We start from the raw sequence: 24,937 nt of genomic DNA, 5'->3' as shown, positions 1-24,937 counted from the left end.
CACACAACTTAGTCCTGCTGGAGTACAGGCTAAGGGCATGCCTGCTTGCAGGATTCCCTGTTTTCGATGTCTCCTTCCGAGAAACATGTCCATGTGACCCTTTCTTAGGCCTCTAATAGTCAACATATAATTTGTTTAGGTGCAAACAAATTTTACTGAACTTTTGACTCTGTGCTTGCAGTGCCTCATTTGGAGAGGGGAAATTGGGAGGAAGAGGAAAATCTGTTATCTTTAATCTTTCCCCTAAAAGTTTGATTCTGTTACTCAAAAGTAAAGATGCAGTGCTCTCTATATGCTTGTGCTTTGACTTTCCAGAAAGTGGGATATACTGAATGCCAAGAAAAACAACAGTGCAACCTTAGATGACTTTTGGATATCAAATTATTTGACCATTGAAGAGTTATACTGTAAACACTGGGACACTGAGATGATGAGTTGCACGAGTCCATCTTGAATAACCAGTTATGAGGAAAATAACTGTCCTCCCTCATTTGACCACCACCAGTCCAGGCTTTCCAGCGGTCATGGCTAACAACTGCTCAACAGCTCAGGAGGTGGTGTGAAGAATTTCACTTGATTAATTAGTCAAAGCACACTTTCCACCTTCTCCCTATGGCATATTGTCTAGCTATGGAGGATTAAGTTTCCTAAGCGGGGACAGGGGATCTCCTAGGTTTTTTTTGAATTTACTGCAGGCTTGCATAATCCTTGTTTGGGATCCTTCAGAGTTACTTCAACAGAAATACCAACACTGTAAACTGCCAGTGGGTCAAAGCGAGCCTGGATGCGGGTGGGCAGCCACATGTAACGCTGCCTCCAGTGCAGGTGGGACTCCAGGCTCCTGGAAGGCCCCCTGCCCTCTCCTGGGCAGGCTCAGTGCCTCCTCCTCCTCAAAGGGAGACACTGCGTCTCCACCCCTCAGCCTCTCATTGCAATGCTGAGGACGTCATCGCCATTCCTCCGCGTGGGTTGGAAATCTTCTGCATGATGTCAGCTGAGTCTTGTTTAATTAACAGGTTACTACTATCCTTATCACCTCTTCTTTCCTTCACCTTGTGTTTGCCACTCTCATTTTCAGTTTCTCCCATTTTGCACTCTCATGCAGTTCCTGCAGACTCTGGGGCTACCAGTCCCTTCTCAGCCTCCCACGCAGCCAGCTCTCCCCTGCTGCTGTGCATCTGCTGCACCATCCACCTCCTCCTCTCTTGCTCGCCCTCACTCGTAGCTCTCCTGTTCACTGTCCTTCTATGGGTGACTTGGGTGGCTAGTTCCAGTGCTGTCCCTCCTTGCAGATCTCTAAAGCAACAAAGGGAAACCACCAAAATGCTTTTGTAGACCTAAACAGTAACTGTAAGACTGCAGAAGGTGGTTTCATTCTACTGAAATATAGTCTTTGAAAAGGCCCTGACTGCTGGGCACACCTCTGAACGGCAAAAGCATCTTTAGTGCAATTTCTCTGAAATCACAGCTTTGAATATTTTTGTTGGGAATGGGGTGGTGGGAACAGTGATTTCTGAGTAACAGTCCAAGACTACCCTCCCTGCCCCTCGATAAATACCTATCTCTGTGAAAGCAAAGGGCATTCATTAAGGAAAGCTTCCTATTCACACTCGGCAAGTCAGAAGTGTCTTTCTCAAATCAGAGAGGGCAAACGCAGACACAGCATGCTAGGAACAGGATATACCAGTCTCCTCTGTGAGACAGCGTCTCTATGCGTCACAGGGAAATACACGCCAAACTGGATTAGGCTGCGGTCTACCTAGCTGGTGCAATGATCTTGCCTCTGACAGTGGCCAGAGGCTTCAAGGAGGAGGACAAAACCTCAGTGGGGCAATGTGCCTTTCTTTCTGCTTTGTCACAGGTGTAACACTGCCTCCCCTTCTTAAATTCAAGGACCACTTACACCTTTTGAACAAAATAAATAAATTAAGGAACCAGCTTGTATTAAGACACTAAGAGTTGCAACTAAACAGATTTTTCACTAATTTTTACCTGTTCACTTATCTCTTCCGTTTACCCATTTTATTTGCTTGCTTGAAGGCAGGCACTTCTAGCTTTCCACTTTCTTTTTCTCTTCTTTTCATCTTGTGTGTTACAGAACATATCTACACTGTAAGGTGAGGGCCTTCTGCTGCCTAAAAGTTCTTTCAGTGTGAAGTACAACTCCTCGAGGTAGCTGTGTTTTCTCTTTAAGGTGTCCTCACGCCACACAGATCTGAACTCCAAAGCATTAATTTGACTGAGCAGACTGAGAAATACCAGAGTCGGATTAACATAAATTCACAGCTATTGTCCAAGCAGGAAACTGTATTTTGCATGAAAACCTGAACAGCTCACAGCTGCATGACACACTTCTGTCATCAAGCATCTGATTTGTGACAACCCAAAAAACCCCTTACTACTTTCACAAGACTCTAGAAAGGTGCGTAAGGAGGAGATAGGAATGTGCTTCCCACTTCAGATGTGGATTCAAGCACCAGATCAGGTGTCAGATTTTCATCTAAGCCAAAGTGCGTGGTTGTGCCTTCCAATCGCTTGCCCTCCTCGTAGCATCACATGTTTTGATTGCATGTTGAAGTGCCCTTGCAGTGAAGTGGAAATTTTTTCTTTTCCACGAGGCCCGATTTCTGTGCATAGTCATGACATTCCCACAGACCGCTCACTGAATTGCAAATCTAAACCTGAGAGTGTGACTGCAACTGAGTTACTTGATGCTATATGGGAAAAAAGGGTAGTAGAATTGAAAAGAAAAAAGAATTCCTAAGCCTTGTACTGTACATTCTTGTACAGAATTCATTTTGATGTCACTAGCCAGTAACACATTTGTCTGTCCACTGAATGAACAATGACAGGCTCTTACCTGATACCAGTATAAGACCCAGAACTGCTGTGACAGAAAACCCTTGATACAATCACAAGCTGATTAATGGTTAGCTTTTTGGGTTTGCTTTTCAAGTTTTATGGGAAGGGGCAAGGGATTTTGACTAATATTTAACCAAGATAAAGGTCAGAGGTTCTGAAAAGTATTTAAAAATGTGTGATATTAATAAAAGATTTTCTTAGAATGAAAAAAGAGCAGGCAGTAAGTCAGCTTCTCTCTGGGGCAGGAAATAAAGAAAAAAACCCATATGGCTAGAGGGTGGGAGAGGCTCCCTGGAGCCTAAACCTGGTAAGAGTAACAGCAGATGCCTTTTGGCAGAAAACTAATCAAGGCCAGGCCACTACTGCCACAGAGGTGGGGAGATGTTTTAGCCTCCCATTGCATACAAGTTGCTGGACATGGACAGTGCTACTGGCAGCATTTCAAGTGCAGAAATACAGCTCTTTCCTAGATTCCTGACCAAAGCACTGCTTAGGAGACAACAACTTGAATGGTGCCCACACCACAGCAAGGGAGACGAAAGGCTTTACAGGCAGGTCAGAACAGGTTTAGCCCACTAAAAATAATCCTGTATAAATTGAGAACTGATCAGATCCTAAAAACCTAAAAACTCACAAGTCCCTGGAACAGAAAAAGTCTCTCAAGGGCCAAATACCCTGTGGCGCACTGGTGTGACTTTGGCAGGGTGAAAACTAGCAATATTCCTAATGAGAGCCCACAGGAAGGGAATGCCTCGTTCAGTAGCTTTTAGTAACAGGGCTGAGATGGAGTATTCTCCTAAATTTCTCTCCTATAGGTGACCTGTAGGCGTGTGCCTGGGCATTTCTCTTGGCTCAGGCCTGTAAATTCCTGTCTGTTTACAAGGAAAGGATTGCTCACTGGGAGACAGGATGCAGGGCACATTCCTACAGCCAAATAAAAATGGACTCATAGGTCTACAGCACATTTTTGTTCTATTATTCACCTTAAAGGCTTGAAAACCTTCTCACACACCTGTGCAATGTTTTTGTCAAAAAAGGAAAATATCCAGATGCTTTTTATTTTAATTAGAAGCACAGAGGTCTAAAAATTTAATCAGTTCTAGAAAAAACATTATTTTTTTTTTTTGGTGAAAAGTGTAATGCCTAGGATAGCTACCCACTCATGAGATAGAGCTTAATTAACTTTTGTAAGAATAAGAAATATATTACACATAATTAAGGCAATAGGTAGAAATTGCTTCTTGGCTTACTAATGACATAAGCATAATTACTTACTTCTGCATAATGACAAATAGATCCCAGTATTACAGATTATACGCTTTGAAATCAAACAGTTTTACAGAAGTAGCTGCAGCATAGCCTTTGAAAAATCAATGTGCTTCAGTAGCAAGTTTAAAACGGCAGGTTTTAGTCTCTTTTCAGTGAAATATTTTATCATAGAACAAAGTTTCCTGTAATTTTTCTTTTTAAAATAGTTTATCCATAGCAGGAGGAAAAAGGGAAGGGGAGAGAGATTCACAGCACTGATCTTGTTAGAAAGGCAAGTTCGCAGCACACACCTGTGCAATTTTTATGTATAATACTCAGGAAGTAGCTGGTTCAGAAAATACACCATTGCTTCACTAAATTGTTACATAATTACTCCTCCTCATTTTGATAACCACTTGTAATAACCGCAACAAACACTCACACCTCATCCCTCTCTCATTGCCTCTTCTACACATGTGCAACCAGCTAAGCTGGAGCCAAAGTAAATATGTTCTAGGCAGCTCTACCAAGGGTATTACGCAGCACTTCAAAAGAGGCTGATGTAAGCAACAAAGAGTGTGGACAAAAATCTGCTTTCACAAGCTGCATCCTCCTGGCAAAAGGGTAACTTCAAAATCTGCTGCCTGACTTTATTTGCTTCTCCTGCACAGAGAGCATGTCTCAGGCACTAGGGGCGGTACCCCCTGACATCTCTTTAGTGTGGGGCAATACTTGGTCAAACAGTAGGAGTGAGGAGCGTGGCACAGCTCCAAAGGAGGCGAGCCAGCTCGTGCCAGCACACAACTTGGCTCCGTACATACAAATAAGATTGAAATGCACATTAAGACCTAATCCTCTTTAGGCTGGAGTCATAGAATCCTAGAATGGCCTAGGCTGGAAGGAACCTTAGAGATCATCTAGTCCAACCTCCCTGTCATGGGCAGGGACGCCTCTCAACTAGATCAGGCTACTCAAGGCTTCATCCAACTTGGCCTTGAACACCTCCAGGGAGGGGGCAGCCACAACATCTCTGGGCAATTTATTCCAAAGTCTTGCTGCCCTCGTACTGAAGAATTTCTTCCTAAGATCTAATCTAAATCTATTCTCCTTCAACTTAAACCCATTTCCCCTTGTCCTATTGCTGGACACTTGTAAAAAGTTCTTCCCCAGCCTTCCTGTAGGTTCCCTTCAGGTATTGGAAGGCAGCTATTAGGTCCCCCCCAAAGTCTTCTCTTTTCAAGACTGAACAATCCCAGCTCCCGCAACCTGTCCTTGTAGCAGAGGTGCTCCAGCCCCTGGATCAACCTTTTGGCCTCCTCTGAACACGCTCCAACAGATCCATGTCCCTGTTATGGTGAGGGCACCAGAACTGGACGCAGTATTCAAGGTAGGGTCTCACAAGAGCATTCAGACTTGTTCTTTGTTTCTGCACCTTGCTGGAGAATTGTTCCAACTGCTTATCAAAGAGCCTCAGCCAAGCCTTTGACACAGTGACATCCTCCAGCTGATGCCCAGGGGCGAAGCTCTCTAAAAGGTCACTGATTTCCTTATATGAAATGACACACATCAATCGCCTGGAAAGAAGATGTGGAGGATACCGCCTTTTTCTACTAGAACACAGAGGATTTTCAAAACTAAGGCAGAACTCATTACTACCTGATGCTGAAATTAATGCTTATTAAAGATCCTCAAACGGCAACTCATGGTGCAAAGTTTTCTATTTATCCACAGGGCCAATACATCCTAAGGAACCTTTCTTTGGCATCAAGCAGTATGACATGTATAATCACTTATTTCCCCTGTTCATAAGCATGACGATGACAGAACTAACATACTCTGACAATTTGGGCATGTGTGTGCATGCCTGTAGGTATGCTGTATATATCCCAAAACTGGCAAGCAGGATAATCTGGTAGCATAAGCAACACAGCTCTGATCTAACAACACAAACAAGCAGGTGTCTTAACTGAAAAGAACCCTCCCAACACAAGCTGGAAGTTTTGATTATGTGTATCCTTAATTAATTTGCTATACTGATTTGTAATATAATACTCTTAGACAGAGGCACAAAAAACAATATGGTCTACTTAATTTTGGGTGCAACTGTGCATCCTGCAAAGGCAGCCCTGCTGGATTACGCTTTCCACTGCTATCCCTCCCCCAGTACACATCCTGTTCTCTCCAAAGCAAAAGGCACATACATACATACATTTCTGCACATGTGATTGTAAAAGCTGTTGGTGATGTGTAACTCTTGAATATGATGAAGGAAATATTCCAAAGAAAAAACTTTTTAACCATGGAACTAACATTCTGAGAGACTCACAGTGGGCTGAGAGAGAGCGCATGAATGTATGAAACTGCTTCACACAAAGTGCTCTCTTAAATGCCACTTAGGTTGAAATTCAAGGCCTACAGAATTTTGATGACAAAAGCTGACACTCAAATTCCAAACAGGATTTAGGTAAGTTTCCACAGTTTCATTTTGGAAATAAGTTAAAGTGATGTCTCAGAAACAGCATACAAAACCAACTTTGGCAAACTGGATCTCTAATCTTGAAATCAATGAGTTTTTCCAAAGCAACCTGGATAGGCTCACACTGATGTTTGCTGAGACCTTTAAAGGTACTATTTATGTTTTTCAATGCTGGATTCATGGTTTTTGGATAAGTCATTACTATTTCTAGGTTCATATATTATTCACAAAAGCACATCAGATTTAATTTAGCATAAATGCAAGCAGGGGCTGGTTAGGAATCAGCTACAATTCTCTGATTCTCGGGAGCAGAATGAAATATGGGAAGATGGCTAGAGACTGAATTCCTTAAAGCAAGAATGACAGCTCAAAGTGATGCCTTCACTGCTTCCCTAGGAGGTGAGGGGAATACACCCCCCAAACTGGAATGTTCTTTGAAATGCTGTGGAAAGTGACACAAACCAGCAGGGTTGCATGCAGCATAGATGGGTAGAGAGGGTGAGACCATTTGGATTTGGGTAGTGAGAGGTCTTTGCACAAGATGTGATGCAAACCCATTTGGATGGAACAAGGCATCAGACAAACTAAGGAAGAGGTGAGAAGACTGGTAGAGCAATTGTGCCTAGCATGTCCAGATTTGTGGAAGCGAACCGAGTTGGAGTATGCTACAGGCTAATTTTAAATACTTCTATAAAAACATTTGGGTTCAGATGATCTTTAATTATTGAATGATCTTCAGAAATTGCTTCTCACCCAAATTATGAATAGATATTAATTATAACAACACCTTATATTATCATTATACTGTACTTTTCATTCCAATGGATCCTTAGGCCTTTTACAGCATATGCATAATTCATTTTTTCTCACCTCATGGCTGAACGCAACACTTAATAAAGAGAAGGGACTGTGTTAGCTAGTAACAAAGGAGTCAGACCTCTTTTCTCATTCCTCACCACTTCTCTAGCTTCTTAACCTCTGTTGCAATCGCTACCTGGTGGCAGCATTGCAATTGGGAATAGGGGAGAAGAACAAGCTCTTGTCATCAATCACAATGTCTCTGATGGTGACCACAGCAGCATTAACCAAACAAAAGTTAAAAAGTATGAGTATTTTAGAAGATAATTACATGACTACAAAGTCAATGTGTGATTTCTATACTAATATTATACTTCAAAAAATATTTGAGATGACGCTTTTGATATAACCCTCTGCAGCTTTGGTACAGCCCCCTGGGAGTTCAGGGTAACAGTTTCAAAGCAATGTGATGTTGATGCAACTCTTGTTGCACTGAAACTGCTAGAAACAGAGGCAGGAAATACAGAGTATGTTTTTCTAGGTATGTTTGTGCCATTTTGGCCACAGTAATAGTAAAAGTAACACCTCTATGACAGCATACAGTAATTCAGCATGTCAAAAAGACAACAAGATTAAGACGGATTTTCAAATTGAGGTGCAACCCAATGACTCAAATCATGCACAACAGCAATTATAATATTACAGTATTAATTTTTCCCCATCAGAAATAACTCATAATATTGAACAGCTAATCCTTCGGCCTGGATAAAAGTATTATCTGGGAACTGACAGCAAAACAAGCATTAAAAGAAAGCATTCTTGCCTTTGAGGCATGAGCAACTCTGTCTCTAAATATTTCCAACTTCAATACTCACTATTATGCTTGAAGGTTCTAATAGTAGCACCTGAAAGCCTCGCACCAAGAACAAGAGAAGTGTGGTTCAACTCATCACTTAAAATGAGGCAGCCCTGTGGAAAAGGAGTACAATAAGCATCTGTATGAATTGGGAAGCACACGTATGTCAGCACACGTGTGCCTACGATACAGCATTGCACCAGACACGCTTTACGTATTGAACATTCATTGGATTTTCTGCCACTTTACAGAAGGTGCCAGGACCACTGCAAAGGTGAGCAGAAACTGTGGGATCCAATTCCCCAGCACCCCCAGGTGATGCAAAGGGGCTGAATATCTCCTGTAACTGGAAAGTAGTGAATATACCTAGCAGAGATTGACTGCTTTATAGCAAAATCAAGTGGTGTTTCTTCTCTACCACCTGTCTACCGTTGAAGCGAAAATGCAGTCACCACCCTATATACAAAAACTGCATGTCAGCAGTGTAAGGAGTAATACTGAGGCTGGACCGGCATCACCACTTTGGGCTGCAGAAATGAGATCAGGACAGACTGGTGCCTCATATATCTCACCTCCACTTAGTTGTGAGCGGACTCTAGGCACCAGGCAGAGTTTTTCTCTGGTAAATGCATATACAGTTCATCTGCAGTATATTTTTTATTAATTAACTCACTTGGAAACTCATTTTCTTTTTAGAAACTAAAACAGAAATGCAAGAGAAACAACTTTGTATGTTAACAGAAGCCAGGATTCACAGTTGAAATTCAAGCTGAAACCCTCATTTTGTTTTCTATTGTTTTTTTCTATTGTTATTATTTCTATTTTTTCCTGTTGTTTTCTATTACATGTCTTATGTTGTGGTTTTACTACTCAAAGGGCAATACAACATTAAGTAAACACTTATTTTGAAAACACAGATTATGCCTAGGCTGAGAGATACTCACAGAAAACTGCCTAAAGACTGGTATGCAGAACTAACAGTAACAGTATAAGCATCTTGACAAAAAGATGTAGCTTCTAGGCTTAGTTATAGAGGGAAATTTAGGAATAAATCTCCCCAACATAGAACAATTACATAATATATATATTATAATACTACATAATTTTAATATATACTAAATTGTTGTAATTACATTCTATATAATACATATAGTAATATCTTTATTTGTGCCACTTATATCTACATATCCCACCTCTGACAGAGGCCTGAGTCTCCACATGAGGCCAGCTAAGCGAGGGAAAATTGTTGTATAGCTAAGCAAGGGACAAGTATCTTAGGCTGTTACGTACGTCTGCAATTTCATCAATTTGCCTTTATTAATTCTCTCTGTCTGTCCCCACTGAAACTGCCGGGCAACTTCTCCAGCACCACTGCAGGTTGAAGTTCAGGTTCTTTGCAGCTGAAGCAATTGTCCCCATCCAGCCTTTGTAGACATGTACTTTAAAAATCTCCTGCAAAAGCTGGGTTTGTCAATAGTGAGTGAAGGGACTTCACCTCTACGCTGGTGCTTCAGAAGAAATCTTGATCACACATCACACAGTGATTTCATTCCGTTTGCACCACGAGGGAGATACTGTTTCGCACTTGCACGAACTAAAGAGGAGCTACTCACTTCTCCAGCTAACAGGACAGTGTACCTGTGACATACATGACATAACATGTCATGGAGTTATGCCAGGAGCTGTGATTGACAGGATGATAGATTTGCCTTTGTGTCAGGCAATCCATGTTGGAGACAAGTCCCTTCGACACCAATTAAGAACTCATCTTTTGTCACGTGGTCAAAACGTCAGACTTGCATTTGCTGATGGCTTTCTTTGCAGGGCTGGAATGCTAAACACTGTGCTTTCTCCTTTCTGAAAGTGTTATTAAAAAATAGGCTAATCATCTTCTTTCACCACATGCAGCCTGGCAATATCTGTGCAAGTAGCCCAAATACTTTATCCCACAACACCTGAAACACGGGATGCAACATTTCCTTACATTTTTGGGAGAAGCAAGTTTGTTAAGAGAAGCTAAACAACTGCACCCCTTATTCCTAAATAGATGTTAGGTGTCTGTGATGGCAACACCTAGAGCTAGAAAAAACATTATGAAAGAGCATATTTAAGGTCCCAAGGTCATCAGCCTTATGACTCATGCATTCTTGATACCAGGCTTTGTTCCTTGGTCAAGCCTTTCCACTTCATGTGTGCCCAGAATAACACAACAGCTGTTAAAACAATTAATAAACAACTGCTCTACACGTTCTTTAAGGAAGTACTCACCTTTCCAACAAGGGCTGGAATATTCATCGAGTTAGTTGCAAAGCCCATGCCAAACACCATAGCATCTTCCACACCAAGGAACTTGGCCACAAGTTTCTCTAGTTCTACGTGTTTGTCTAGAGTGCCTGCAGAAATAAGGACAAGGGCATAAAACATACAAAAGAACGGGCTAGAAGCTGTAATGAAGTTCTAATGAAGGTTTTCCATTTGTATCTTGTGCATGTGGGACAATGCGAGAAAAAGCAAGGATGCAAACCAGCTATAACTAATGTTAATAAATACTGTCGCTGTTAGGGTTGCTTTGGGAAAAAAAGATTCGTTTTTTCTGTAACAACTTTTGTCAGTTTATTACGAAGAATTAATTTTTGCCTTTTTCCTCCCCCTGCAACAAGGACAGAAACAACCCCTTTTTAGAGCAAATGTGAGACAAACATCTCGCATATTCTTAAGTTCTCCCTTGATGTGAAAGCAAAAAACGACAACAAAATCCTTCCATTTATTCTTGGGTGCCTATGTATGCATATAAAATTCTTAATTATGATTTTATACAGATAAAAACCCCCAAACATAAGTGTTCTCCATAATCTCCTGCTTTGGAAGACAAAAGTCTCCATAACTGATTGCAACTCTCCTCTTCCCTGCCTCTCAACAGTCACACATGAAAAGGCAACACTGGATATGTTCCTGCATGATCTGCTCTAGGTGATGCTGCTCTAGCAGAGGGGCTGGACTAGATGACCTTCAGTGTTCCCTTCCAACTCTGGCCATTCCATGATTCTGTGATTCTGTGACTCAAGAGCCTTCTTTATTGTATGTTGCTTATCTAATATAATTGCCTGAAGTCTCCAAACAAATAAGGTGCTCCAACTATCCAATGAAAGCAGTATCTTTCCCACCAACTTGCAACAGAGGGTGACAAAATACAAAAGGCAACAAACAGAGGAATGGTGTTAAGAGCCTAACATAACAAATAACTTTCAACAGTAATGAATCATCTGAACTTGCCAGCTCTCTAGTCTGTGGTTGCATTGCAGGTATAAAGGCAGAAGGAACTCTTGTAGCATGATCTGGGGGGAAAAAAAGAGATTGGCCTGTGGATTCTGACAGCATTTCCCCTGTAAACAAGGACTGAAGAAAAAAAAAAAAAAAGGAAGTGAATATCTTGCCTCACTTGTGCTGCATGAGTTGATGTTACAATAACATAGGCAAAGTGAATTACAGTTGATGGGAACAAAAGGATCTGTGTTCACTGTGATGGACAAAGAGCAGGTGAATGGAGGAAAGCAGAAGCTTGGCTAGAGTGCCTCGACAAGAATGATGAGTCAGGAAGATGATCTTGCCTTCATCATGGAGGAAAGCTCATTAAAAAAACCCAAAAAAACAAAATAAAACCGGCAGTAGTACAGTTTCAGCAACAGCACTAACTCAGCTGATTACAGTGAAGTAGTGTTTTCATTATTTTTTCTTGTTAAATAAGAAAGGCATTCACTTAGAATATGAAAAATATCATGGAGGCATGTAACTCTACAAGAGCCAGGAAGATAAAGAACAAGGATCATGTGGCTCCTGGAAAAACCTGGATTACTTGGACAGTAAAGAACAGCGGTGTCATAACTCGGCACAGAGCCTGCCTGGGTTCTGCTAGACCCAAGTCAAATCTGGCAGAGTTTCAAGTGTCTCTGCAACCATTGTATCACACCGGATGCACATCGAGCTGGGCTCTGTGCTTTGACAAGTTAAGATGATGCAGAAAATTTGGCTCTGCAGAACCTCCAGTAGTTGTGAGCCGACTCTGCTTGAAGGATGACTTGAGGATGACTTGTTTTTTGCATTTGCAGATCCCGAGATACACAAGGATACTGGCTGGCTCTGCACACAGCCACTGCTTAGAACCCAAGCTCCATCAAATACAAAGCCATGTAACATTTCAGAGTTGAGCAGCTCACTGGAGATGTGTCTGAGAATCTACGTCTTAACTTGGAAGTCCAGTAGGTCTCAGGGTGTATTTCTATGGTTATTTCTACATTTTTGGCACTTAGGGCCCAGTTACTTTTCCACGTGGTTATGGCAATCATTGACAGCGGAGGGTTCCAGCATAGTCAGCTACCCTAGCGCTCCCTGCAGGTAATATTTTGTCACTTGAGGGCTATCGGCACACAAAGAGCAAATGAAGTCTGAAACGGAAGCTTGAATTAGAAGGAGGTTTGTGAAAGCAAGAGAAACAAGCAGTGTGTGCTTTGCAAGGCACGAATTTTAAGGCAAGAGAAAATTGTCCCTGGCTCTTTAAGGTGTAAATCTGACACTACTGGGGTGGAGTTAAATTGGTTTTTTGGGGTTGCATCATATGTTTTCTATTTTTACAAACAAGAAAAGTCTGACTCACTATAGATTATTCTGTTCAAGCATCTATTAGATGAACCAGAAAGGACACCATGTTTTTGACCTATTTTTATTGATTTTGTGATGTTAAAGATTGAGACGCTCTTAATGACTGATTCTTACTTAATATTTACTAATCCTAACAGTGAATGCAGATGACATTGCATATCGCTATTGCTACAAATCCTGGAATACAAATTGGAATCGACAAGGGTTTGGTTTGCAGACGCAAAACCTGATCGACAGGGATTTGCAAAACGAGCCCTAGTTTTGAATTACTTTAATTATAATGGCAATACTGTAGGTGGTAGGTGAGGCGCTGCAGAAGCAACACAATACACATCGGTACTGACAGGGGGAGGTCTGCAACGGAGACATACACTGAGTAGATCTGATAAAGCACATCAGCTTGTGTTTGCCCAGGTTTAAAGTAAAAGGGATATTTACTTAACAAATTATGTAATTATTTAGTCATATCAGAAGATTTCTCCAGAGTGATTTCTCCAGTCCTTGGACACAATATAAACTATACCGATTTTATCGCTTCTCTCTGCTGGAGGAAACAAGGGCTCAAGATCTGCTCTGCCAGGATGAGGCTTGTCCACCAGCTGGACACAGCAGCCGCCCCAACAAGCATAATCAGCACTGCCAGCCAGATGCAAATTTTATCCAAATGAACTTCCACTAGCACAAGCTGCTACAAAAGAAAGGCAGTAATTACACCGGTCTTCATTAAACACAACCTTAGCAGTGTCAAGTCAGGTTATCATGAGCCTTAAAATGTATTGTGCTGGATTCAGACCAGCATCATGATCTGGTGGATGAAAAGTGATATACTAGGTATGTTTTCATTAAAATAAACAGATACCTTCTACACTTGTCCTATACATAGACATTAGAATCTTTACCCATACTCTACCTGCTCTGATTTTTATGCTGATTACAGCTTGGTTTGACCTGAGAAATGGCAAGTCAATTAAATAATGCGTGACATCTTACCAGGAAAGATGAGATAGAACTGAAAAGAGAAACCTGCTTGCATCTTTAAGAGACAAAATGAAATATTTTCTGTTTAAAGTTATTCCTCCCTCCTGAACAGCTGCACACAATAGAATACAGCAAGTGTCACTGTGTTTCAGGATTATATAGATGTTATGGAAAATAAAATCAAAGATCTTATCAGAAGTGGACTTTCACAATGTTAGCCACCTACACAGATTCCCACACTAGTCAAAGTAAATTCCCTTCTTTCCAAAATGTGATGACCCAGTTCCTCCCATTAACTTGCCACTGCACTCTGGGGGACAGGGAACATGCAGAGTGCTGTGCCCTGGCAGGCTTTCCTAGGCTTACTCATGCTCTTGAGTTGAAAGTCACTGTCAGTCTACTAGGCAGATAAAGCTAGAAAATGCACCTCCCATAATCCACACAGTTCATGACTTAGCTTTGACACTTTCAGCTTGGACAAGGTGGTTTATGTCAATGGTTGCCCTGCTCAGTACAGTCTTCCACTTTCTTAAGTGCTAATGACATGTACTGGTTAAACTGCCAACACTGGCAACAGTATCCTTTAATACAATTTTTTTGTTTGGAATTCTGAGACCTAAAGGAGACAGGAAAATACCTGCTTGCTTTGTGTTGAACAGAAGCTGGGAGATTCAACTGATGTAAGCAACAAGTTATTGAAAGAAAAAGAACAGATTCCCACAAAAGCCAATTCCACTTACAGACAACAACTGGGAATCCTATGCTCACTGCTGTGACTCACCAAGGTGAATACAAAGCATTACCCTGTGAAAATGACAGTTTGTCAGAGGCATCCTTAGGAGGGCGGGGAACAGAAAGAAGCACCTAAACTTCCCTGCCACATGTGAAACTTCAGGTAGCAAACTCACTCTGGTAAGGTATTTCTCAGAGGTGAAAAACTAATGCAACTGAAACACATGCACATTTTTACAACAGCAAGATTGGATGAGTTATTACTAGAAGGATGAAGAAGCAGAAGACGCAGAACCTGTAGTATTTATTTAGGCTATTCTATAAGAGTGGCTGATGCAAATATTACAACAGCAAGATTGGATGAGTTATTACTAAAAGGATGAAGAAGCAGAAGATGCAGAATCTGTAGTATTTATTTAGGCTACTCTATAAGAGTGGCTGATGCAAATGGTATCAAAGTCCTACAGAACCCAGTACAAGCAGAATCTGTAGTATTTATTTAGACTACCCTATAAGAGTGGCTGATGCAAATGGTATCAAAGTCCTACAGAACCCAGTACAAGAGCAAAGCCTACACTCATAGAACAACACATTCTGGTGAGAGAGAGCAAGAGAAGCACACAGAAACGTTACGTCATTTAACACTGCATGTGCATAAAAGTGCCCCAAAAGAAGCGGGTTTTGAGGAAGCATTTGATAAATCGGAAATGCTCTAGCTTTTTTAATGTTGCTACCAGCTGATGGGGCTTTCATACCACAAAGATGCTGTGGTTTTAATAGATATAATAATGTATCTGTGTAATTTACCGATTCTCAGAAAGGAGCAGATTTATTTTAACTAAACTTCCAGTTTGATTTAGATCTTTACATTTTCTTGGCTTTTTTCTTTATAAAAACATGAGGTAAAAATTTACAGTTGAAATACAGCCTCATCAAGCCGAAGCCTGGACGGCAGTGTCTTAAGTGTCTAAATAATTATATGCACATAGATAACACTATATATTGGAGATATTTTAGGTTTTAAACAGGTCACACAACCCTAATGCCTTCAGTTCCACCTGCCAGACTGTCCAGAGCTTAATCATGCTTTGCAAAGCATTCTTCTGCAATGGGGAAATACCAGGAACAAACTTGACCCTTTGATCATATGTTGGATCAGTTATTTATGAAAGAGTAGGCAGGAAAAGGAAAATGATGTTAGTAGTAGATGACAAAGAGGAAAAATTCTCCTCATGAATGGTTTCCTAACTTACACCGTACCCCATCAGAAAATAGTCCAGATTACGAAATATATATATACACATGAATTCTCATTTATATGGCTGTATTTCTCCTTAAGCTCCTACTTGGAAACTATAAATTATGGGAATTTTAGTTCTTTATCTCTTTCTCCTCACTGAAAAATGGACCATTTCTTTCTGTGTTGGTACAGTACTGAGATTAAAATGGCCTTAATTAATGCTTTGAAGTGGTATAAAAGAAAGAAAGGCCAAAATAACTATTTTTGCCTTCTTGAAATGCTGCTAGAAATTATTACGAGGCCTTAAAACCCAATGGGAGGAAGTGAAGTGGATGGAGCTGCTTCTGTAGTTTAAGTGTTGCCACAGGTTTTCAGGTCTCCTTTTTAGAAATCAGATTGTGATCAAATAGAGAAAATCCTCAAATAAAAAAAGCCTACAACTGAGTGCAAGCTAGGCATTCAAAGGTAATCTCCTAACCATGCCCTCCAGAATGAATCACCCTGCAAGTGTTCTGTGCAGGCTCCATCTTGTCTTTTGGTCCAAGACATAATCACAGGAGAAGGATTTCAAAAGGCAGGAATCCTGCTTGGCTGCTTAAATAGCACTAATGACACATTTGCTCCTGTTACTCACGTATATCATCTCCATAAGGAATAGAGGTGAGTTAGATAAATGGAACATTGGAACTACCAGCTGCTCTTGTGACGGCCCCGTCACTGCCCTGGTGCTAAAGCTTAGGAATGTTCAGGGCACAGTAACCTCCCTTACTTAAAAAAAAATAAATGTGTAACATGACTGATCTTACTTCCATCTGCAGTCAGCAAGCAGGAAACAGTGTTAAACAACCATTTGCATATTTCTCCCTCAAGTTATATTGCTTAGAAAAGGCTGACTCTAAAGATGACAGGATGGGCTCAGACAAAAGGCTTGTGAGCCTGTCCCCAACTGCCACTCCAGCCACTGAAGTACGTTGGCTTGTGTGGGGAAAAAAAGGACTTCACATTCATGTTGCCCTTCTTTTCACTATATAGAGGGAATACATGCTACTTCAAATTTATTTAGATTCCTATTTGTTGGCATTTTTATCGAGCTAAAAAGTAACACGTTTGACAGGAAGATTAAAATAAATGAAACAGAAATAAAACACAGTATGGAGATTTTTTTGGGGGAAGTTTAAACAAAATACTCTAATATTTCAAATACTCCAGTTACTTGAATAGCTCATTTCCAGTTACTTAAATCCTTCAATGTTTAAGAATTATTGTCTCAGACTCAACATTTATTCCCAGAAAACAAAACTTCCTGATTTTTCATGTCCTAATCTTTGGGACAAATTACTTTCATTAGAAGTCACTTGACTGCACCTGCAGGAGAGATGGCTGCTGACAAGAGGATCTTAAATTAAAATTACACTCACGGTCAGTTTTGTGAGACCTCGGTCTCTTGATAATTCACGCAGTTAATTCAGCATCTTTTCCTCTAGCTTTGGTAAGCTTAACCTTGCCAGTCTCAGGTGCACTCAGAATGCTCTTAGGTGATTGGTCCTATTCTTCCTCCCAGCTTTCACCCCTGACCTCACTCTACATCCCAAACTGCTCTGAAATTTTCTGAAGGATCTTACCATGTAAGATTCCACCGCATGTACCACACAGAACTGAAGACTTTCACCTCAAAGCACACCATGATATGAGCATTTTTTGTCTTCTGCAAAATGCCTAAAATAGTGCTTGTGAATACCCATATTCGCATATTCACCCAAGCTGCTGCTCTTAGAGAACGTTTCCCCAAGCATATGCGCATCTCTTACTTGTTGATCTCTTTTTAAAGTGTCTCCCCTTAATGTCTTTTTAATCTTAGTGTCCTCAGAAACACCAAAACCAGCCAGGTTACGCTACCTCTATTGTGAATACTGCCCAACTTTATAGAAACATGAGCATGTGGATGTTCCTGATTCAAGACAAACTTGTACAATGATTTGCTAGCCCACAGATTCAGTATTAATGATTGCACAGCAATGGCCATGGGCATATAAGTAATAAAATTAATTAGAACTAAATGACTAATCATACAAAATAAAGCTAAACAACCTGTGTTAGAGGCACCGCACCACATAAAAGATGCCTTTTGCCCATGATCCTTCATCTTACAGTGGGGTCTCGTATTGATGTCTGGGGAAGAATGAAAGCAGGACAAACACATATAGTATCCCAGCTTCTAATTTCAGCATAAGGCAATCCTGAATCAAGTAAGAGTCTTGGTATTTCTAGTAACTCTTCCCCGTAAGTGGCCAGTGCCCCCTACAATGGAAAGGAGTGCTAAGTTTTAGCATCTGCAGCCTTCTTCGCATGGAGTTCCTTGGGTCTGCCGGCCCCCAGTGTGAAGAGCTGCTTTCTCTAGGTTGAAACCTGCTACCAACTTCCTACTGTGCCCTGTATATCTTGTCGTGAAAGAGACAATGAACAGCCAGCCCTGACCACTCTTCCATGCCACATGTAGTTTATAAATTCCCCCTTTAGGCTCTTTTTGAGCCAGGTGGCAGGGATTTCTGCCAGCTGAAGACAGCTAGGTCAGGAGCTCTTCACCCGGGATCTGTTTGAGGCCTTTGATGATCCTTGTTGCCCTTCGCTGGCACTTGCCAGTTCTGCTAAATGTTTTTGGCCAGAACTGTGCAGAGTACTCAAGATGACAGCAAACCACAGCTTTCTGCAGTAGCATACTGAGGTTCTATGGTTGGCTTTCTGGTCACTTCCTAACAATGTCTAGTATTTGATTTGCTTTCTAACCACTGAACAATAAGTTACTGCTTTCACGGAACTACCACTCATGACCCCAAGATCTTGCTCCTAGGGGATAATGGTGAGCTTGATCTTAAAAGAAGGAAAATATTTTTCTTTGAGATTGAAAGTCCCACAAAAGCCTCAGGAATGTGTCTTAAATGACACTGTTATACTGCGAAAGTGATTTATTATTATTACAATTTCAAAAGAGCATGGAATTAGAAGTGGAGTGAAAAGCCTAAAATCTTGTTATGGACAACAAATTCAGGAAAATCAACCACTAGTTTTATCAGTTTCCTATGCTTTTGTGCTTAAATAGGAATAGCACAAGTGCTTTTATTTCAGAGAAAGCATGAACAGGTCTTCATAGTTCTTACTAAAGTTAATTTCCAAACTGCATCTACACACGCTCTTAAGTTACTTTTTCTGGGAATGCAGAATAATTGTTTTACATTTAGCAAGGTTTAACGTCATTAAGTTTCCTTAAAATACCCAGAGTTTTGCAAAGATCTAAATCATCATGTTAAAACATACATATTAACTCATTCTGAGAGCAAACTACCTGCAACAACATTTGGATATATATAACATATATACATATAACATTTATACCCACCCCCGAGTCTGCACAGTTATGAGAGGAGTTTTGGCAGAAGACCAGAAAGGACAGTTTTAGCATCATGTGTTCTTTCAAACATCACTCAAGCTGATTTTATTTGCTTCTTCTTTGTTTTACCCTCTCTCTGAAACCTTCTAAAAGTAGTAGAATGACCCTTCTCAAAAAGAGAGACCTATCGCTACCTTGAGAGAGAAGGCGATAACCCCCCAAAATACCACATACTTAAATGCACATAAGAACAGTTCTTTCAAAGACTGTTAGCTTGAAATTATAAAGATGTTCAAATGTTCTTTTGAATTAGGACCCCGCAGGCAATTTACAACCTTGGCTCCTATAGCTCATTGCATTTTCAACTTCAAACCACTTTACCCCAGCCACATACTAAAAACAAAAGGCTTGAAATGTTATCTGCCCAAGAACAAAATCATCCTGCTCTATTCTAAGAGGAAGTTGGCAAACAACAATTAAAAAAGGTAAGACCTTTCACACAGACCCTCCTCCATCTCTGTCTTGAAAATGTGTGTGTATATATATTCAACGTGGATAGAATTTTTCAAATCTGCTCAACTGTAAGCCAGAACAGAGCTGAAGCAGCACAAGGGGGGATCTACACTTACTAAGAAGAAGCTATTTTTCTGAGGTTGTTTATACAGTCCTTGGCGATAGACAGGCTCCAACAGGGCCAGGGCCAATGAGGTAACCACTGCTCAGAATTGCTCTGTGGAGCAACCTCTCTTTCCGCTGATTACACAAGCACAGGCTCTCTGTTGGCTGCCCAGGACAAGGGCTGCATCTGCTCACCGACACCACCTCAGCCAGGTTTTAACACCCCGCTTTCCTATTTTAATAAGTCTTGATGTCCAAGCCGCTCTGTGAAATTCACTCTTGAAAGGACCGATACTAACAAGATTTGTACAACACTGTATTTGTGGCCCATTCTTGCATTGCAAATAGTCTGAATGAAGTTCATGGGACTACTTGCTGTGAAAGTGATTACAATGAATCTAAAACTTTGCTCAATCTGTCAAGATAACTTTGAGTAGCGCACAGAAGTTCAGAAGAGAAAGTTCTAGAAACCTGTACACATTGGCTCTCAAAACAGACTAGATGAAGTTAACTAGTAAGATTTTTAATATTTGAAGACAGAAACAGTCTTTTAATAAGGTGGGTTTTTTATCTGTTGGGTTTTTCTTGAGACAAAGTCCAAGTTATGCAAGCCTTCCATATAAGAAATTCCACAAAAGATAAAGAATGACGAACATCAGGCATACTCCTTGGTGTACCCAAAACAACACAAAATGCTGTGAGACAAAACAGAATCCAAGAAGAAAAGATACGGAGAAATGCTCCTTCAATACGCTGGGTGACTAGTAATGGTGACCACTTTCAAGCATGTAGTTCAGGCTAAATAATATATTGCAGTGGCCACAAGGGTCACCTACCAAAGGAAGGCACAGTCAATCTTCAAACCATCTCCAAATGGTGTCACTGACATATTTACTGTTGGCAAAACGAACCGCAATGACAAGGCAAGAAGCAGATGATAAGGTTTCCACTATTTTTTTGTCTGGAAATGAGACTTAAAACTAAAAAAACCTCCACAAACAAACAAAAACCCAACTCACAAAGCAGTATTTTTTTCGTTAAGATTAATGGAGGGAGTTTGCTCCCTCCATTCTTCAGGGTGCTGAATAAAAAATGTTGGGAAGCCTACTGTTTTTTTCCTTCTGACAGTTCCCAAGAAAGACAAAGCCTGAAAAAGTTTATTCCCTGGAGGCACCCTAGAAATTTCTATGTTGTGTCCACTAATGTTTCATAAAAGAGTACAATATATTCTTAGAACATGGGATAAAAATAAAAATTTTGTAAAAGCTCATTTTATTAATCAGAATACTCTGTATGTGGTAACTGATACAAATCTGTGACGCAAGTAAATTTGCCCTACAACAATTCTTGAAGTCTCAATGTTTAGTTTACTTTCTAAAAAATAAGCCTGTTACTTTCATCTTTCAAGAGCCCAGGCCACTGGTATGACACACGATTTTTTTTTGCTTTTCCAGAAATCAGTAATATTTTTCCTTAAAAAACCCAAACCCTCATGTGATAATGAATAAAACACAGCATCATTTTTAATATTGAAACAAGTACTTGTTGACATGAGTAAAAAGTAAAATTCTGCAAATATTGAATTCCTACAAGATATCTGAAAGAAAAAGCAGACAGTTAAAGAAAGTCTGATGGCCATCTAGCTGTTTACTCACCCATTTCCTGCCTGGTACTGCAGATTCCCGTCCCATATTTTTGTAAATCTCTAGTCACAGTTTTCAAAGCGTTAACATCCGTTTCTGCAAAGCCGAGGTAGTTATAAGAACCCATATTTATTATATTCTTGATAGTCCTTCCTGTAAACCTATAAGTAAAGGAAATTTTCAAGAAGAGTGCAACTTTCCCTCCAAATCCAAAGAAAAAGAAAAAAAAACCCCACAACAACATCTTCTTGCCAAATTTTGTTCCACTATCAAATTCTGATTGGGGAATTTACAATCCTCATACTTCAACAAAAAACTTTTTTGAAGTTTTTCTGGCCTTTCTGTTTTGCTGACCAAATACTGCATCCTGCAGATTCCAAACTGCAGATGGCAATATACTGATATTAGGTGAGACAGTGCTTTTATGGATGTAAACAAACAAACCAAGTTAGGACTTTACATAGGGAATAACTTATAGACACTACCTTTTCAAGCAAATTATCAACAGTCAGGAGTGTTCGCACACACAGAGAAAGAAATTAAACGTGAGGAAAGCAGTGTGTGTAACACTACGCAACATTTTCAATAAACTGAACCACAGTGAACCCACACATTGTCTGCAGGGTGAATTGCCATACCCATTTAACTCAGTAACAGTTGTGATACATTGAAATCCTCAAGCTGTAAACTCTTTAAAACTCCTTGGTAAAGCCTCACTTTGTAAGTAAGAAGCCACGTTTATGCAACACAAGGAATTACAATTTAAATCCTAACCAAGGGATACAACAAATTTCGTTGTAATATACTCACTACAGGTCTGTCGTTATAAACAAGGTGTAACCAACCAGTTTTATTTGTGCTGACACAGCCACACAAAGCTCATTTGCAATAGAGTTCAGTCTCTTCCACGCTGCATTTCCAAACAATATTCAGAAGAAAGGGGACAGACTGTTGGCATGATACTGATCTCAGAAAAGAAAATACGCTGATGGATATTAGTTGAAGATCTAGGTATGAGGGGTTAGATGTAACTTTCTGTACTTTGCAGATGTGTTGGGAGCATTCTTAAGAAGCTGAAAGCTGCGGATTGTAAGCTGACTCACCGAAATGTCCAGTTGTAATCATCTGTAACACGTTCCATGAGGTCAAACTGTGGCCCCGGGACACTGCAAATGGGGCGATTCCAGTTATCCCGTATTCTCAGATAGAGGTTTCTGGTGAAAAAGTTCTCAAAATCTTGATAAAGTGGCACAAAGTCCTGGTTTGAAAATATGCACAGGGTTATGTTGCTAGGAGAACGTCTGCTTCTGTACCCAAGTCATTCCCATTAAAAAGGAAAAAACTGATTTATTAGCAAGCAGCTATTACACCCACATGTTCCTATACCACAAACAACTCCAGCCAGCAAATATCTTACTTTAATTCCCTTCAAAACAGTGTTGGCTTTTTAGGGGGTAGGTTTTTCCTTTTCTTTTACTTTTTTTTCCAAGGCCAACAGGTTGGCCTGATTCTCCAGTCTAGTATTTGGAAACTTAGAAATGGAAGAACTGATAAATATTTCATATGTAGAAATCAACTGCTTCAAATAGAGTATTTTGCTACGTGTGGAGCAGACTGCAAAACTAGCATAAACAACTCATTATATTTAACAAAATGCTGAATACACTAGATTAAAGCTAGGCCAGTGTAATTGATCTGGGCATTGCTGGCCCACACTGGACATGCAAACAGCCAGTTAAGACAACTAGTTTAGTTTACAATTAATTTGTACCTATGGATTTTACTTTGACATTAAATAAAAAGAAAGGTATAGAATTTAAATGAAGTTTCATACAAAAGAGCAACATAACCGTATTACACATTAGACACAATAAACTGATAAAATAACATGGCATGTAGTTACGAATGTGGGAGACCGGAGAATTGTATGAATTCATAATCCCTGGTAGATGTCAAAAAGGTCTAACTGGCATGTCTGCATTCAAAAGAGCTCAAGAAATGGCCAAATCAGGAAGGCAACTGGAAACGACATTCCACAAGAAGGCCGATAAAAAAAGATTGCTTTACAATATTTCAATTTCAGGAATTTTAGTTCTAAGATGAATAGTAACACTATGTGCATTTTCCCTCCATTACAACAGGTATTATTGTAAATGATGGTTTAAACTGCACAGAGAAAAAGGAGCAAAAAAAAATAATCTAAATGAAGTTAGAAGGTAGTTGAGCTTGCTGAGGTGCAAGTTTCATTCAGAACTATATGAGATGAAAAAATTACTAAGTCAGGATTCACAAGAATTCAGGTTTTGGGTCAGGGTCTAAGAGATTTGGAATGACAATATGTTTAACAAAAAGGCAGTTCTGAATTTGCTTTTTCTGTGGATTGACAATACATTGAGATTCTATTTTGGTGAGAGTATTCTGACATTCTTAGAACTAGGTGAACATATCTCTGAGCGAAAATCGTGATTTCAGATACATGTATAGGTACACATTCATACACATGTATTTATCTATACCACAGCATGTCATTCCTCTCATCCCTACGAAATGTTTTTCTCTAAGATGAAAGTTGTCTTCAGTAGGTTATCGTACATAACTTGGAAGCAAGGGAAAACTCAGCTATGGATACACAACGTCTTTTTCATACATACTTTTTGTTGTTCTCTTTCTGTAGCAATGTTACGTTTTTCTAGTCCCCAGGCTCTCATAAAATCTCGCAGGTAGCCAAATATTGTTCCCACTCCAAAACCCACGAAAGTAAGAACGGCAACATACATTGGTGCCTGTTCAAAGTGCTCAATAAATGTCTTTTTGTAGAGAGTTCCGTTTGATACGCCATTCTTCTGAAAACACAGAACAGAAACTTGTGATTAATACATTTCATCTCATCAAAGCTTAGACCTTAGGCCTTGAGGTAAATCTTTTTCTCTATTAAGAGACACATTTAGACCTCACAGTTTATCAGCTGACGCCACCTAAACTTGAAGTGAAAGGACTTTAACACTGCAGTTGTTACTGACCACTACAAGCATCTTCCATTTTCTCTCTTCTCCATCAACGTTCTCAATTGCAAGTGTCTTCAACACCACACCCTGGTCTATTTTGAAACACGCGAAACTTATGAAAGATTGGCAACATATTATTGTGTAATTGGACAATTATTTCAAAGGCGATTAAATGGAAACCACAATACTCTGCTCTTGCGAGAGAGAGCTATAAAAAGGGAAGGGCAGAATTAAAAACTGACCTACACTGCACCTGACTGCTTCTGGAAGTCTTGTGTAACCCATTGCAACAGCTACCTTATATCTAAATAATCTTGCCTAAAAGAGAGCACCTTTACCATAATGTTCTACAGATCTGAGGAAGTATCTAAACCAGCTATGGTCCTGGTCTTTGTCTGTTTTGACTTCACAAGTGCTTTTAATCATTTTTTCAGCAACCT

At 40.1% G+C, this 24,937-nt stretch overlaps 1 protein-coding gene across 1 annotated transcript in view; it reads right to left on the bottom strand.

Moving 5' to 3' along the window:
• SPTLC3 (serine palmitoyltransferase, long chain base subunit 3) overlaps nucleotides 1-24,329 on the bottom strand; it is a 52,201-nt gene extending 27,872 nt beyond the window's left edge. The window contains exons 1-5 of the mRNA XM_009871746.1: nucleotides 24,144-24,329; nucleotides 22,596-22,750; nucleotides 21,505-21,653; nucleotides 10,509-10,633; nucleotides 8,260-8,353 (exon numbers count right to left, since the gene is read on the bottom strand). Coding sequence (XP_009870048.1) covers nucleotides 8,260-8,353; nucleotides 10,509-10,633; nucleotides 21,505-21,653; nucleotides 22,596-22,750; nucleotides 24,144-24,269 — 649 coding nt within the window. The 5' untranslated portion in view covers nucleotides 24,270-24,329. The remainder of the gene's footprint in view (nucleotides 1-8,259; nucleotides 8,354-10,508; nucleotides 10,634-21,504; nucleotides 21,654-22,595; nucleotides 22,751-24,143) is intronic.
• Between the last annotated feature and the right edge of the window lie 608 nt (nucleotides 24,330-24,937).

The sequence above is a fragment of the Apaloderma vittatum genome, unplaced genomic scaffold, assembly GCF_000703405.1.
Source record: "Apaloderma vittatum isolate BGI_N311 unplaced genomic scaffold, ASM70340v1 scaffold5910, whole genome shotgun sequence".
Classification (NCBI taxonomy): Eukaryota; Metazoa; Chordata; class Aves; order Trogoniformes; family Trogonidae; genus Apaloderma; species Apaloderma vittatum.
Note: the sequence above shows the minus strand (reverse complement) of the source record. Positions and strands in the feature narration are given on the sequence as shown.